We start from the raw sequence: 16,271 nt of genomic DNA on the forward strand, positions 1-16,271 counted from the left end.
GAACCAGGCTAATTTTTGAGTGAAGTAGTTTAATAATGAGGGTTCATTTAAACCTTTAAAATACATATTCAGCAAGAAATAGTCTAGATGTATGAAGCATTCTAGAAAAGTAGTGGGTTTAGGTGTAAAGAAAGATACATCATTTGTTGACCTTTGCCAAAATTAACTATAAACCAGCACTAATTTAACACTCTACAACTGCCTCACATCTACACCAAAGAAATATTAGTTTAAAGATCCTGATTCTTAGAATAGTTATTTCACACACTTCCCATGTGATGCTTGTCAATCACATTAACCTGGGTTCTTGTAGGATGGACCACTGAAGAGTGACTGTTGGGAGCAACAGCAAACTTTTCCTTCTGTGAATCAGAGTAAGACCAGAGGAGGCCACAAAGTTGCTAAGAGGACTGGGGCACCTCCACTACAAAGATAGGTTGAGGGAGTTGGGGCTGTTCAGCCTGGAGAAGAGAAGACTGTGTGGAGACCTCATAGCAACGTTTCAATATCCAAAGGGCCCTACAAAGGAGCCAGAGAGGGACTCTGTTAGGAACTGCAATGATAGGACAGGGGGTAATGGGTTCAAACTGAAGGAGGGAATGCCTAGGTTGGATGTGAGAAAAACGTTTTTTACTATAAGGGTGCTGAGGCATTGGAACAGGATGCCCAGGGATGTGGTGACTGCCCCAACCCTGGCAGTGTTCAAGACCAGGTCGGATGAGGCCTTGAGCAACCTGATCTAGTGAGGAGGTGTCCCTGCCCATGGCAGGGGGGGTTGGGACTAGATAATCTGTCAGGTCCGTTCCAAACCCTAAATTCTATGATTCCATGATTCTATAAATACTTTCATATCTGTGAAGTGCTCTAAGATTTTCAGTAGTAGGTCCTATAAAAGTCTAGATAACAGAAATTTATTACTATCATAAATTATTATTATCTAAATTAAAACTATTTGAATTTATTTCTTTTAAAATTAGATTCCATCTTTCTCGCAATCCATACTTCCTTTGAATTTCCTACACTCTGTATTTCTGTTTTCATACTCATTTTCCTTCAAGAGAATATATTTTCTTGCCATAGCAGACTTTCCTCACCTTGCAATTTTATCAGAGTGGCTTTCCTTCAGGTTTCTCTAAGCTGCAACTGACACCTACCCAGCAAACACAAGCTCTCCCCACCCCCAAACCTCTCCATTCCTCCAACCTCTCACTACGTAGTAACTTCTCAACAGTCTATCTTTATCTTTAAATACAGACACACTCCGACATACTCCTCCAAAGTACTCTGGGCTAAAAACAGGTGTTAATTAAAAATGCTGATAAGAGTCAGTGACACCTGTTGTTTCACATTTATTTTACTCAACCTTGTCTGTTAAATCCTAGCCTTTATTGCATTAATTCGCTTCTGCTTTTCTTCTTTTCCAGCTTTATCCCTCTCACTCTGGTGATCATGTAAACTTAACAGTATGTCTTGAAAGCTGGATTTTATTGAGCAAACATATCAGCATGTCTACACACTAAAGACAGCTATATAACAGAGGCCCAGTATCATCACTGTGGTTAAGGATGAGTTGCTGCCTCTATAATAAATCCCTATTGTATACGTATGATATCTCTGCAATTTCAAACTGCAGCAGATGGAAATTTGGTATTAAAGTTAAGATGAACAGGCCCTTTTCTTCCTTGACTTTCCATGAGGTATGGAGCCAATTCTCCCTCATGCCTGACATTGGAAAAAATGCATTTTTTAGCGCTAAGACTTCTCAGAGAAAATATATTAGCTCGATATTTCTAAAGCTGGGTGCCTAAAGATAAATATCTACTTACAAAATCATGGTGCAGGGCCAAATTTTGAATCACTTGTTGAGTTACAGGTCCATTAGAGTATGTTTACTTTTTCTGTCTAGGTTTGTCAATAGCCGAATAATTTCTTTATAATAAAATACAAATACAGTGGCAACACTCATAAAAACCCCACACATAACAATTCCATTACAGAAAATACAGCCACAGGAGAACTAGACATAAAATTCTCTGGAGCTTCAACTGAATTTTGGCATATTTTTCAGGAAGCAAATGGAAAAAACTATTAAGTATTATATTCTTTTTCTGCACAGCATCACATCCAAGAACATAAATGGTAAGAACAGACATTTGCTCAGACCGAAGGTACACCTGACCTAATACCTTGCTATCAGCCAGGCACCTAGGAGAGAATATAAGCACAGGGCAAGCATATGGTGATACTTCCCTAAGTAGTCTCCTAGTCTCCAACAATTTGTGGTTCAGGGATTTGTTGAGCCAGAGGTGGTTTCTATGTTGGTATTCCACAGTGAATTTCTCTTTTCTGAACCTTGCCTTTGAACTCACATACAATTTTATCATCCACAACATCCTGTGGTAAGGAGGTTCATATTTTAATTATATGTTATGTGAAGAATCACTGTATTTTGAAACTGCCACGTGTTAGCTTTGCTTGATGACCTCTAGTTCTGTATGAGAAGAAGCAGTGAGCAGTCATTTACTGCGCTCTTTCTCACTAACACAATTTAATAGATCTCTATCTCAGCTGCCTCTTCTCTAGGTTGAGGAGTTCTAGTCTATTTAGTCATTCCTTTCACTAAAGCTGTTTCATGCCTTTAATCATCCTGGCTGCCCTTCCTAAAGCTCTTTGAGTTCTAAGACATCCTTTTACAGACTATGGGACTCCAAAACTACACACAAAATTCAGGTGAACTGAAGCTCACTGTTTTGTTGTCTAGTCCTTTCCTGACATGGAATTTGCTTTTTGTACTCCTGCTGAGCACTGAACTGAGTATTTTATATCTGTAGAGTTATAGACCAAATTCTTCTTCCACAATACTGTTAAGCTCAGACTGGATCACTTTGTACGTGAAGTTTGGAGTCACACACACACTGCTGTGTGCTTCACTTTGAATTTATTTACATTTAATTTTATTTTCAATTTTGACACTATGTCTCTGAGTCCTGTGAAGCCCTTTTGCTGTTCTTCACAGCAGGCCCTATCTTTACTAGTGTTAATAATTCAGTATCATTAGCAAATGCTGGTCGCTCATTATTTGCTCCTTTGCCAGGCTACTTATAAGTATAGATCTGCTATGCTTATAATTTCCATTGGTGACCTCCATGACAACTGAACATTTATTCTTACTCTGTTTCTTACCTTTTAATAAATTACTTATCTATGAAAGGGAAGCTTTCCTCTTATCCTGTGGCACCTTAGTTTCTTTAAGATATTTTGGTGGGAGACCTTCCAAAAAGGTCTTTAGTGGTCAAACTTTCATCAGTAGCAGCTGGATATCCATTACTGGCATGATTGCTGACATCAAAGAATTCTGAGTTTTGAGACATGACTTGCCTTTACAGAAATCCTGCTGACTCTCCCCTGATACATTATTTGTCTGTATGTTCACATTTAAAAAAAAAATATAGTTTCTACTAATTTCACTGGTACAGAGGCTGGACTTGCAGGGCTAGAGTTCTTCAAGGTCTCTCCAGACTGTTTTGAAAACTGACTTAATATTTTCCATGTTCCTGTCCTCAGGTGCTAAGGTCATTCTAAAAAAGAGGTTATACACCACAGTGTGTATTTCAGATGTTTTATGCTTGACTACATTTAGAAATTCTGGATTAATTTTATCTAGTGCTGGTCATATATTACTGTTTATTTATCTCTAGGATTTTACTGATACTTAGCACTTACCAATGTAAACTAAGAAACATCTCCATTCTCTCCTATCTTGGCCAACTGGTCAAAAGGGGATTGTTAAAGATATCTGGATACCTATTGGCTTTTTGTGTCTTTCTGTAAACCTTTCTTCATGTATTTTTGCTAGTCTTTGTGCCTCTCTTCTTCAATTTCAGAAACTATTCGAGCATCTAAGATCTTTCTGTTAACTGGCCAGTAATAAAGTGATAAAGGAGCTAGACATTTACGGCGCAAATCATTCCATTTATCTTCAAACAGCTTACCTTTACATGGCTAATTTAAGCTAATTAGTTAAGCTTCTTTTGTAGTTAATAGATAGGGATAGGCACTGACATTTGATTCTTCATGCTTATCTTAGACATCTCCCTTCGATGGGATTACTCATCCTTTGAGTGCCCATGTCTTTGTACTAACTACAGAGGAAGCCCAGATGAGCATGTGGGACATATACATTCTACATTATTAGGTCAGGAGAGCTGAGGTGCACCTCTAAGACAGTGCATTCAGTTATTGAACAACTGACTATTCCTGACTTTTGTTCTAAATTTTCCTTATGGTGTTCTTTCCTTAGCAGAGTCTTCAGTTGTGAAGAACCATAAAAGACAGACCTCATTTGAAGACAGAAAGCCCAGGGCTGCCCAACTGTTCAGTTAGCTCTTTCTGGAGGCCACTGGACTGAAGTTGGAGAAAAATGTCAGGTAAAAAGCCTGAGAGTGGGAGAAAAGTCTCATCTGATGAGCTGAGTTCAAACTGGAATATTGCCAGATGGTCCACATACAGTAAAGGGAAGTGTCATGGTGGGGCTCAGGAAGACTCTGAAGATGAATGGACAAAAAGTATCTTGGTAAAGATATGGGACATGAATTAATCTAGAAAGATTTCAAGGGAAAAAAAAATCTTAAATTCAGTTCTTGGTCAGGACCTCAAATAAGAGATTTTTGAATGTCACTCCAAAGGGAGATACTATTAGTGACTAGGTGGACTTGAAAGGGTGGGAGTAACCGATTATCTGCAAAGGCCGAGGCTGACTTAGAGCAGCTGCTTGAGGGTGGAGATGTGTTGTTAAGAACTGATTTTTGAGTTTTTGTCCATGAATATGGTATATTTCCATTGTTTCTACACTCAATGTACGTCCAAAGCCTCTCAGATTTCAGGGAAATTGAACAGTTGGTACAGCAAGAAAAAGCCACCTTATGAGGGCAGATTATCAGTTACATGACACAACACAACTGTGGTCTCAATGTGGGCTCAGCTTCTAAAAGTAGCAATATCAAAGTCAGATTAACCAGCATGTGGGAATAGACTTGGCACAAACAACATCAGTCCAATGTAGCTATTCTGTGTTCCTTTTTTCTAGTGCAGTCCCATGGCTGGGAACGTAGCAAAGAAGTGGAGGACTTACAGCACTCTGGGCCACCAAACAGCATCTGTTGGTGGCTGTGTGAAATGGCTTCATATTATAGCAGCTCTGGGACTGCTCTGAGTGTGCAGAATGGGCCATTCTGCCCGTGCTCCAAGCAATGTCTTCCATTAAGCTGAGCAGCAAATCTTGGCCAAATCTCAGACAGAGACTTCTTCTGGTTTATCTTCATGGGATTTTATTCTCAAGCAATTATGCCATGTCATTTGTTGTTCCCCCCCAATATTTTGCTCAATTATTTCTTACATTGTAATCTTTATTAGGGAATTAAATCCTAGAACCATTCGTGTAGCATCAAAGTATCTGACTGAAACTGAAAACTGTTACGGAGCTGGTTTAAAAAAAAGTCATTAACAACATAGGACTGAAGCAAAGACATTCTAAACTTTCCCTGAGATATTTAACCTCTTTAACTGCAAAAATAACCTAGTTCCATTAAATAGGTGTCTTTATTTCTTGTTTCTAAAACAGGTCAAGAAGCATGACCAGGGGAATCTTTTCATGCATCACAGCAATATAAATTCTCATTTATCAGTGCTGTGGTAATATGAAAACCTTTGGTTTTGATCGTTTTCAAAAGATGACAAAAAATGACTCTTCAAAGTCCTCTCCAGAAGGTGCTACTTTAGTCAAAATGCTGCTACTGAACTTGCTCCCATAGAGATGAATTCAGTTCATGTGGCCACCATAGAGAACCTGACTGCTATCAGTGGTCATTTTATCTGAAGGCATAGTTTAATGCCTAATAGGTTACCTTATGAATATAAAAGACATTCTCAGTCCTCATCCATGCCACCATTAATGTTTATACATATTTTGTGACTCACTATGTACCAATATAATTATAGATTCTACTTCTATGGTGCTCTTAAAAGGGATCATAAAAGCTCTTTGCTCACTCTGACTCTCAGTTCCATACAGCTGGCAGCAAATGGGATAGGGAACTATTCCTATGGAGCTGAGGCACTTTTTTCACCTTTGATTTAAGGTCCTATTTAGGATGGAAATACTCAGGGTGAATATCTACTTTGCAGATAGCAGTGTAGTGATACAGTAACCTGCTTACCAAGGGGTAGTTAGTACTAATGAGTGGTGTACCTGCAGGGCCAAAGAGCTTTATTTTAGCTTTTCAAAGGCTGTCTTGGACTTAAGTGATAACTGACTGTGTCAAGGCATCATGTCTTGTAGTACAGCCATGCACTACAGAACTCTTGAATAGTGAAGTGATTCATAGAAATCAGTACTGGCTGGAAACAGGTCTCCCCTGATGCTAACGACCACCTACTTTCTCACCTCCTTTAAGAGTGTTCATTTACAAAGGAGTTCTATCAAGTCCTGTGTGTAAAGTAATAACAGTTTATGAATGTTCTGTCCAACATGTAGCTAGTTCACCAGTAGCATCTTACACTGCACACTAGGAAGAGTACAACATTTCTATGAAGATTTGTGAAGGAGTAAAAACAGTAACAGTAAAAACATAGTGGAGGTTCTCATTTTTGGATGCATACAAAGGAGAATCTTTTATGAATCCATCCAAAATTCTACCAGTGAATGTAATCAGAGCTGCACTTTGCTATTGAAAGAAGCAAAAGCACTATGTTGTTATTCACAACAGAGCTTTGCTTTGTAAGGGAATATATTTGTACTGTCGGGAAAAAAAACAAGAAATCTTAGTATTTTTCCATGGAAGGAAAAAAAAATAAGGATCCTTAAACTCTGTATTCACAAACACAAGAACAGAATTACAGAGGAGGAAAGGGCACAGCAGAACCATGCAGCTGTGGCTGTATCTTAATTCTGGAACTCCTGCACTGCATTTCAGACTTTACTTTCTAGGCCTGCTTTCTCACTCAAAAAACAGAACAAAACAGAGCAGGCGTGTGTTTGTGCCTGTGTGTGTGTGTCAAACAAACAAGACAATTTCATGCATTAGAAAATATGACAAATACAATTTACGAATGCTTGATCAGAGTGAAGCAAAGCCATGAGTCAGTGATGCCATAGTTAACGAGTGAAAAATAATTCCATCCCATTCCGTGTTCCATACACGGCTAGATGAGGCTGTTACACAGAGACAGGAGGTTGTGCAGTCACTCCACCATCACACAAGTACACATTGTAAAAGGGTGGGAGCAAGGATGTTACAGCTCCTCAAGCTTCCCAATAAATCCACCTCTGCTCAACATTTTACATAATGATATAAGGCATTGTATTATTATAAGCAGTGACATCATAATAAAATACCTGAGTGCTACTGAAGTGGCAAGGAACACCTAAGATACATTTCTGTACTTGTAATTCAGTTCCTGTATTTTTTAATTATAGATAAGAATTTAGGGTGAAAATAATTATTCATTCCATAAATACTGTTGTAATGGATCCCTGGCATATAATTAAGCGCCCTTTAATTTTAATTTTGTATACTGAACGCCTCTTTTTGGAGTTATTCCATATTCTACATTCAGGACCTATACCTGCAAAGCTCTAAGCTTCTGTTTTAGTGAAGGCTGAAGATGCTGCATGGTTTGCAAATTTAAGAATTTAGCTTTTATAATGATGGATACAAATAACACGGCTGTTACTTCTAACAACCTTCCTGCTAATTGCAATCTGTTTCAGTCATGCTGTCAGTGTTCCTTTGCCCATCTCAGGTTGGGTGGAGCATCTTCTTTCTAAAGTGCCTGATACCTGAAGAGGGAACCTACCATCACAGCATTCAGCATTTTCTAGACACAGATCTCATTGATGTAGAAAAATAGTTAGCCTATAATCTCACCGATGATGTGAAAATGGAGGTCTCCAGTTATTTGCAGCTGGATATACAACCTTTCAGCCTACAGTAAAGATTAAAATCACCGGCACATGGTTATTAGTAGGTGAGGATAGCCTTTCTGAAAAGGTAACTGTATTTCTCAATTCTAATAAATACAGACACTAACATCTTTAAAAGTACAACGATAACTGGCACCTTTTTGGCAGACTCAGCAGGCAGGTCAAAGACTGTCTCAGCATGTAGAATGAGTTAATATTTCTCTCCCCAGAGTGGGTCCTTCTAGAAAAGGCTTAAGGCAGATTGGTGGGGCATTCAAAGGAAAGCTGGAGAGGGGGATGAAAACTTTTGTTTATATGAACATTTTTCAGATTTAGATCTAGAAACATGTAAGTGTTCTAATCTTGTATAAAAGACTCCACCCTTCCCTGTCCATCCCTGATGTGCCTGGTCTCCTCTATAAACCCACCACACACATCCTAAGCCATCTTCCCCCATTTTGTTCTGCATTCCCACTTCACTTTTTGCAGGACTCTCTATGTCCCCATGCCTGTTTTTAGGCCTTCAGCCCCAATTCCTTGTCTTCTATTCATGCTCCGAACCCCACTCCTCACACTTTTCCTACCCAGCTTATGAGCTTCTCTCCTTAGTTCCTCATCCTCTAGATTTAACTTCTGTGCATCTACTGCTTGCTTTCTCAGAAGCCCAAAGGAACTGCAGAAGGCCCTACCCTGTTCCAAGAAATAATATTTGAATATCAGCCACAATTTTACTGCACATAACTTAGGAAGTGCTCTACTTCTTGCTGCGATAGGGAACAAGGTCATCACTTTGCTTTTGTCTCCTCATGCTCACATGAGAGTAACAAATGTCCCCTAGTGCTGCCTCAAGTTGGCATTGGCATTTTACAGGGCTTCTGCATTGAAGCCCTCTTGTTTGGTCATGTAGACAAAACTGTTGTAACAAAAAAGTTCACTCTAAAATGATTCAACAGCCATTTGTAAATAGCCTGCAAGTACTCAGTGTTAAATGAATAAGAGTAAAAAAGTGACTAAATCAAATCATAGAATCATAGAATATCATGAGTTGGAAGGGATCCACTAGGATCATCAAATTCCAACTCCTGACCCTGCACAGGACAGCTCCATGTGCCTGAGAGCATTGTCCAAATGCTTCTTGAACTCTGTCAGGCTTGGTGTTGTGATCACTTCCCTGTGGAGCCTGTTCCAGTGCTCAGCCACTCTCTGGGTGAAAAACCTTTTCCTAACATCTAACCTAAACCTCCCCTGACACAGTTTCATGCTTCTCCCTTGGGTCCTGTGACTGGTCACCAGAGAGAAGAGATCAGTACCTGTTCATCTGCTTCCCCTCGTGAGGAAGCTGCAGACTGCTATGAAATCTCCCCTCAGTGTCCTCTTCTCCAGGCTGAACAGACCAAGTGACTTTACCTGCTCCTTGTATGGCTTCCCCTCTAGACCCTTCACCATCTTCACAGCTCTCCTTTGGACACTCTCCAATAGCTTTATATCTTTCTTATATTGTGGTGCCCAAAACTGCACAGTACTTGAGGTGAGGCCACAGCAGTGCACAGCAGACCGGGACATCATCTCCCTCAAAAGGCTGATGGTGCTGTGCCTGATGCACCTCAGGACACAGTTTGCCCTTCTGGCTGCCAGGGCACACTGTTGACTCATATTCAATTTGCCATCAATCAGGACCCCCAGGTCCCTTTCCACAGCACTGTCTCATTCCCCAGTCTGTATGTACATCCAGGGTTGCCCCATCCCAGGTGCAGAATCTGGTACTTGTGTTTGCTAAACTTCACGCAGGTGGTGATTACCCAGCTCTCTTATTTATCAAGGTCTCTCTGCAGGGCCTCTCTGCCTTTGAAGGAGTCAACAGGTCCTCCCAATTTAGTATCATCTGCAAATTTAGTATACCTTCGAGTCCTACATCCAAGCTGTTTATAGAGATGTGGAAGAGCACTGGCCTGAGATGGAGCCCTGTGGAATGCCAGAGGGGCAAAGAAAGCATTAAACATCTCTGCCTTGTCCGTGTCCCTCTTTGTGAAGTGACCATCCTCATCCTGTAATGGGCTGATATTATTTCTGCATCGCCCTTTGCCATCATTGTATTTAAAACCCCTCTTTTTATTGTCCTCCACAGTTCTGGTCAGCTTCAACTCCAGCTGAGCTTTGGCCACACGAATTTTCTCTCTACAGTGACAAGCAGCATCTCTGTATTTCTCCCATGTCACTTGAACTTGCTTCCACTGGGCATACACCTTCCTTTTTTGCCTTATCTCCAAAAGAAGATCTCTGCTCAGTCAAGCTAGTCTTCTGCCCTCTCTGCTTGACTTCCAACATTTCGGAATGGTCTGCTCAGTCAAGCCAGTCTCCTGCCCTGTCTGCTTGACTTCCAACATTTCGGAATGACAAGGGCTGAGACTTAAAATGTAGGCCTCCTGACACCCAGATACAGTTGCTGTCTCTGACAAACAGGTAGTGGGAGGAACTCGCCATTTTTAGTGTCCTCATGGGCATAACATGGTGACCTGAAATGGCAAGAGCATAATTCTCTTCTCACGTTTCCTCCTGTTCTGAACATACAGCTGTAAATCCAGGCTGGCAGAAGTGTCTTGCCTTGGTGGCCTCTCACAGACAGATGTAATAGCAGCAGCTGCAAATTTGTGTGCCTGAATTAGTGAGTGTTCTGCCTCTCTACGATCCTTCTAGGCATCGCATCAATCCTGGATGGCATTCACTCACCCAGAACCATTCCCCAACAAATCTGCAGTTCTCTCTGCTTAGCCTACATTCAAATGCATCAATCCTGGATGGCATTCACTTACCCAGAACCATTCCCCAACAAATCTGTAGTTCTCTCTGCTTAGCCTACATTCAAAGCATTCTAGTCACTTAGGAGAACATCGAAAAGGAAATAAACACCAATTAAGGCACAGTCAGTTTATGGAGAACATCTAAAAGGAAACAAACACCAATTAAGGCACAGTCAGTTTAATGCAATAATGATCAGCTCTGAACATCATTTCCTTGCTTTCTATCAGATAAATCTCCCATTTTTGAACATTTAACTTTGTACTTAGATTATGTCTTCTGAGATAAGCTTTAAGCATTACCATCTGTTCTGCAGCAATCACATGATCCTATCACTTGAATACAAATCCCTTTGACAATAGGAAAACAGCAAAATAACACACTTTTGTTCCTCAAATTGCCACAACTGTAGATTATTCAAGGGCTGCTTTATACTGGAGGTAAAAGACATGAGGAGACTCTCCCGCACACCTCCTGCCTGTGCCCCATGCTGTCCAGGCAGCATTCTGACACTGAAGGTTCTTGCTTTAAGGAGGATTGAGTCAGTGTTTCAGCTGCGTTCAGAAGCCCCAAGGGCTGGCAGCTTAGCCAGGGCCCCATGCCTCTGCATGCCTGCTAGCATTTGGAAGCAAATCCTGAGTCAGAGGGAATACACCTTTCTCTTGCTGGTGTAAGAGCACTATAGTTACACCTCTCAGCAAGCTCTGAGGTGTTCTTTCCACATCTGTCCTCTGCAGGCAACTGGCCCACAGCCACTGCAAGTTGGCCATTCCTGCAACAGACGTTCCCTGCTGGTTTCTAGGAGAAAGCCAAAAGCAGAGTTTGTACCCGCTGCTGTGGCCACATGTATTACGAAAACTCCAGTGAAAGGCCGATGCATATTATGCAAATATTGGAGCATTTTTCTACTTAGAATAATTTCCCCACTGGAATGGACTTCTGTTTACCAGAAAGATGATCCTCTTCACACTTAAAATGTAGAAGACAGTACAAAATATTTTACTGTAAGATTTGAAAAGAGCATACTCGTACTATCCAAGTAACTCGCAGTTCCTAGCTTTGCATATACAGACAATATATACAATCTGGAGGAATCACCAAAAAATGGTACATTTTAAGTCTTCTCGCTATGTCCATCCACACTCACTCTCAACAAGGTGTTACAAACATTGCATCATTCAGAAAGTAACCTCTCTTTGCTTTCACCAACTGGATAATTCTCAGAGGGAATGTTTCTGCTATATTTGCAATTGAACCCATGAACAGGTTAAACTGCTGCATATTGATATTTATAACTGATTTAAATTTAGGCTACTGATTTATTTTGAAGGAAAAAAACCAACAATAAACCAATGTACCATAAATTCTAGCTGAATTTGGTATTATGACTCTTCTAATATCAGAGCAGTTCCCCTGTGAATACAAGCTGAGAAAGTTGAGGCTCTTCAGCCTGAAGCAGAGAAGGTTGCGTGAAGACCTCATAGCAGCCTTCCAGTATCTGAAGGGGCTACAAGGGACTCTTCATCAGGAGCTGTAGTAATAGGACAAGGAGTAATGAGTTCAAACTGCAAGAAGGGAAATTTAGGTTAGATATATGGAAGAAATTCTTTACTCTGTCAGGGTAGCGAGGTGCTGGAACAGGTTGCCCAGAGAAGTTGTGGATGCCCTATCCCAGCCAGCGTTCAAGGCCAGATTGGATGGGGCATTGAGCAACCTGGTCTAGTGGCAGGTGTCCCCACCCACTGCAGGGGGGTTGGAACTAGATGATCTTTAAGGTCCCTTCCAACCCAAGCAATTCTGTGATTCTACAATTCTCTATAATTTACAGACAAGTTCAATGTTTCATTTTCTCTTCTTATTTTACTGGCACTGAAAATTACTGGAACATGAATTTATATATGAAAACTTCAAAGGTGAGAATAATAAAATGCTCAGATTTCAGTGGTGCAAAGACAAAAATGCCTTGGACCATGCAGCATTCTTCTGTGCTCTAGCATCTCTTTAAACTCCGTGTTTTCTCCAAGTTTGTAAGCTCTTTCAATAGTTAATCTTCAAGTAGTTGGAGAATATCAATCTCTCAGAAGCATGCTATCTTTTTTCTATCAAGCTAAAAGGGAAAGGGTGATTCATTTTAAGTGTATTGATGACAGAAGAGCTCTGAATAGCACTTTATCTGCAATATTCTATTTGAAAGGAACAAAGTGCAAGTTAAACAAACATTAACAAGGAATGCATTTTTTTTCACGGGTGGTCCTGTTGGAAAATGTTAACCACATTAAAGCAGGTAGTTATTGAAATATGCAATTCATTTTAAGTTGATAGAAGTTGAAACTGTCATTCACCTGAGCAGGTGGTGGAAGAACCTTCTTGCGTATCTGCTGATTGGGTCCCTGTACTCCAGCACAGTTGTATCCAAGAGGGGTCTTGTTGGAGCATAAAAGGTTCCCAGGCTTGCCTCAAGCTGTGCTGTGGAGTTCAAACACAGTGGCAATGAAACAAGTGATTCTGTTTCAATTACAACAGGTTGCTCATGTTTGCAGTCAGTCAAATCCCTCAAACACTGATGATATGTGACGTTGTTGTAGGACAGATGAAATCAAAATATGACAGATCTTACAAACACAAATGTACATATAAACTTTCACTTTGAGGCAGAGCTGACAATGACTTTGAGCAACAAAAGCTATCAAAAGGATAATGAAGACTATAACACATCAAGTTCTCACCAGCAGCCTACAATTAAAAGTGACTCATAAGAGTAATACAGTTTGAACAAGATTGTCCAGTAGAGATCAACTCTCAATTAGCTCAAATCTTCTTTGTCCTCTTAGGCAAACAACAAGGGAGTTCAGTTTTTCAGGGATTATTGTGTTAGGTCAGCGGGTAACAGAACCCTCTTTGTGATGGCCTTGAGGTCTAAGGAACCTCCTTCAGCCCACAGTTCTTTAAAAATTTCATATAAAAGGTCTAGAAACCCTAAGGGTTTGACAGCATGTAGTGGTGGGAAATAGGATAACCTGCCCTGTAATCAATAAAATAAAGCCCTGTTGCTACACAAGTTCTTTCTGCTTTAAATACTTTCTGACCGCTATACACCACAGCTTGAGTCTTAGGCACTTTTCTACATGTTTTTAATACAAAATTATAAATAATACATGAAAATACACAGTATACTTTCGTGTCCCACATGTTTAGCTGAAAGGAAATTTAATGATCAATAATATTTATGCTATGTGACTTTTGCTTGACAGCAAACAGTGTAGTACAGGGCCTTATGGATAGAATAGGGAGAATTTGCTGTATAGTTATTTGCTTTATATTTATATTGGTTTAAAAGTAAAATATAACCTATTGTCCCACTAGGCAGAGAAAATCTAATTGATTTGCTGTTATTAATGTTTGTTTGAAGTAGGCATTTCTGTACTTAGTGACAATGGTTCTTTGCTTCCAAGCATAGTTACATTTTATTAGGCTTGATAGCACTAAATGTGCTAGTAGTACACTGTTAGTAACACAGGCAAACTGCTAGTAAATTAGGTTTTGTGTTATCTTAAATCTAGATAGTACGATAAGTTGAACTCTAAAGGTTGTTTTTTTTTCAAGGCAGCAGTCAATTTAGATTAAAATAGAATACGGTTGTTCCTTTGCAAAAACAAGCCATACTCTCTTGCCATTGCTGTTTTCTTGACAGCATGTTTTGTACTACTGGAAGATTTTCACCAACATGGAAGATGAGTAACTGCTAGCACCGTTATAAATTCATTAGGCAGCCCAGCTTGATGTTGAAGGCAGGATAAAGATCTCAAAGATAACTGCCAAATTACTATAAATAAAAGGCCCCACTGGGTTTTGCTAATAAAAAAGAAAACAAATTACCCTGCCCAATTTGTTAGATTCACATAGAATAACTCTTGGATGGAATAACATTCATTCTGCTGTAAACAGAGTTAGGGAGCTGCATGGGGGGAAACACACAGACATCTGTTTATAATGTGCATATTTTTAGAAGTGTTTCATACCTATGCCTTTTCACAGGTCCTTTTCAAAGCGTGTTTTATTTAGAATCAATATGTTATGTTTGCAACGCAGAGATTTTTTTCATCAGATCCCACAAAATGGGATAGCTGATGGCTTGGCGGCAGTGTAGGACACCTTGGAGCTTTTCTATCATCAAATATACCAGAATCCTAAGTATTCTTTCTTGCCACAAAAGATGCCTGGTCTCCAGCTGTCAGACTGCTAGACTGGAGGATAACACCTTCACTAAATCAAGGATTTCACATCTTGAAGTCTATTGAGTTTCAAGATAGACAGCAAATCAAGAAGAAGGCATCACACCAGGCTTCAGCAGAGACGAGGCTGAACTTAAAATTCATAATTTCTTGTGAGGGACCCCAGCTACTACTGCAGGGGGGCCAGATTACAGTGAAGACAAATGCTTTAATCCTAAAGGAGGCAGCAGAGGATAGTGTATTCCAAGCCTTTGCATCTTGTAATGAAAGAATGATCCTTCAAAAGCACCTTAAGAATCATACTGAAATCTCTTGTCCTTGTTGCAGGAAAACATCCCTCTTTAAGTTGGTGCTGTCTCAGCATGAATATATAACAAACATTTCTGTCCTATATTAACTAACACTTCTCTGTAACCTAAGACATACTTGTAGAATGTAATGATGTTACAGCATACATATGCTAGTGCGATATATATTAAGTAATGCCTATAGCATATATATATATTAAAAATGCATTATTTTACTATTGCTATTGATACAAACTAAAATGCAGTCAACATACTGGTCCACATTTTATTGAAACAACTCGTCTACACACGATGTGATTATGAAGCACCACAATCTAGCTGATTGTCTGGATTCTCACTATAGTCATCTTTATACAGTCAATGAATATATTGTCACAATCATAATCAAAAATTAATTACAAAGACACCACAAAAACACATTTGAAATATAAACAGTCTCTTACCTTCTCTGTCTGGTGTAAGCTTCTGTTTAAGAAGGTGGTTGACAATGGCAGTTGTGCAGATATAGCACTGACGACCCATAGTGTTCCAGTTCATGGTGTTCAGGACATTAACTGCCTCATGTATCTCATCGTAACGAATGTACTGGTGGATGATTTCCACAAGGCCCAGTTGTCCTTTTGTGATCACACCTTTAACAGGCAATATTAAAACCAAAGATAATGGGTGTAAAACAGTAGCTGACTGTTTTTAGCACAGTTTGAAAGAATTGCCATTGTTTAAAATTAAACTGATGGGTTTCGGTATTAATTTTTTACACAAGATAGCTCCTTATTATCTTGGTATATTTAGTCTGAGGATGCTTTGGAAAACAGAGAAAAATCATCAGTTAACTTCGCACATGGAGGTTGAGTGAATGTAGCCAACATCATGTTCTGGAGTTTGGTTTACACATGGTAGAAAAAGCTTCTTTGCAGTTTACCACTACTGTATTGCAGGTAATAAATTTATTATCTTCATCGCGTCTTCCTGTAG

The 16,271-nt window shown here is 39.7% G+C and overlaps 1 protein-coding gene across 1 annotated transcript in view; it reads right to left on the reverse strand.

The window, feature by feature from the left end:
- Positions 1–16,271, reverse strand: part of WDPCP (WD repeat containing planar cell polarity effector) — a gene marked incomplete at its 3' end in the record, with an annotated part of 90,162 nt that overhangs the window by 37,271 nt on the left and 36,620 nt on the right. Inside the window, exons 10-11 of the mRNA XM_009070831.1 lie at positions 15,740–15,928; positions 13,099–13,222 (exon numbers count right to left, since the gene is read on the reverse strand). Of these exons, the coding sequence (XP_009069079.1) occupies positions 13,099–13,222; positions 15,740–15,928 (313 nt within the window). The remainder of the gene's footprint in view (positions 1–13,098; positions 13,223–15,739; positions 15,929–16,271) is intronic.

This window comes from Acanthisitta chloris, unplaced genomic scaffold, assembly GCF_000695815.1.
Source record: "Acanthisitta chloris isolate BGI_N310 unplaced genomic scaffold, ASM69581v1 scaffold3173, whole genome shotgun sequence".
Classification (NCBI taxonomy): Eukaryota; Metazoa; Chordata; class Aves; order Passeriformes; family Acanthisittidae; genus Acanthisitta; species Acanthisitta chloris.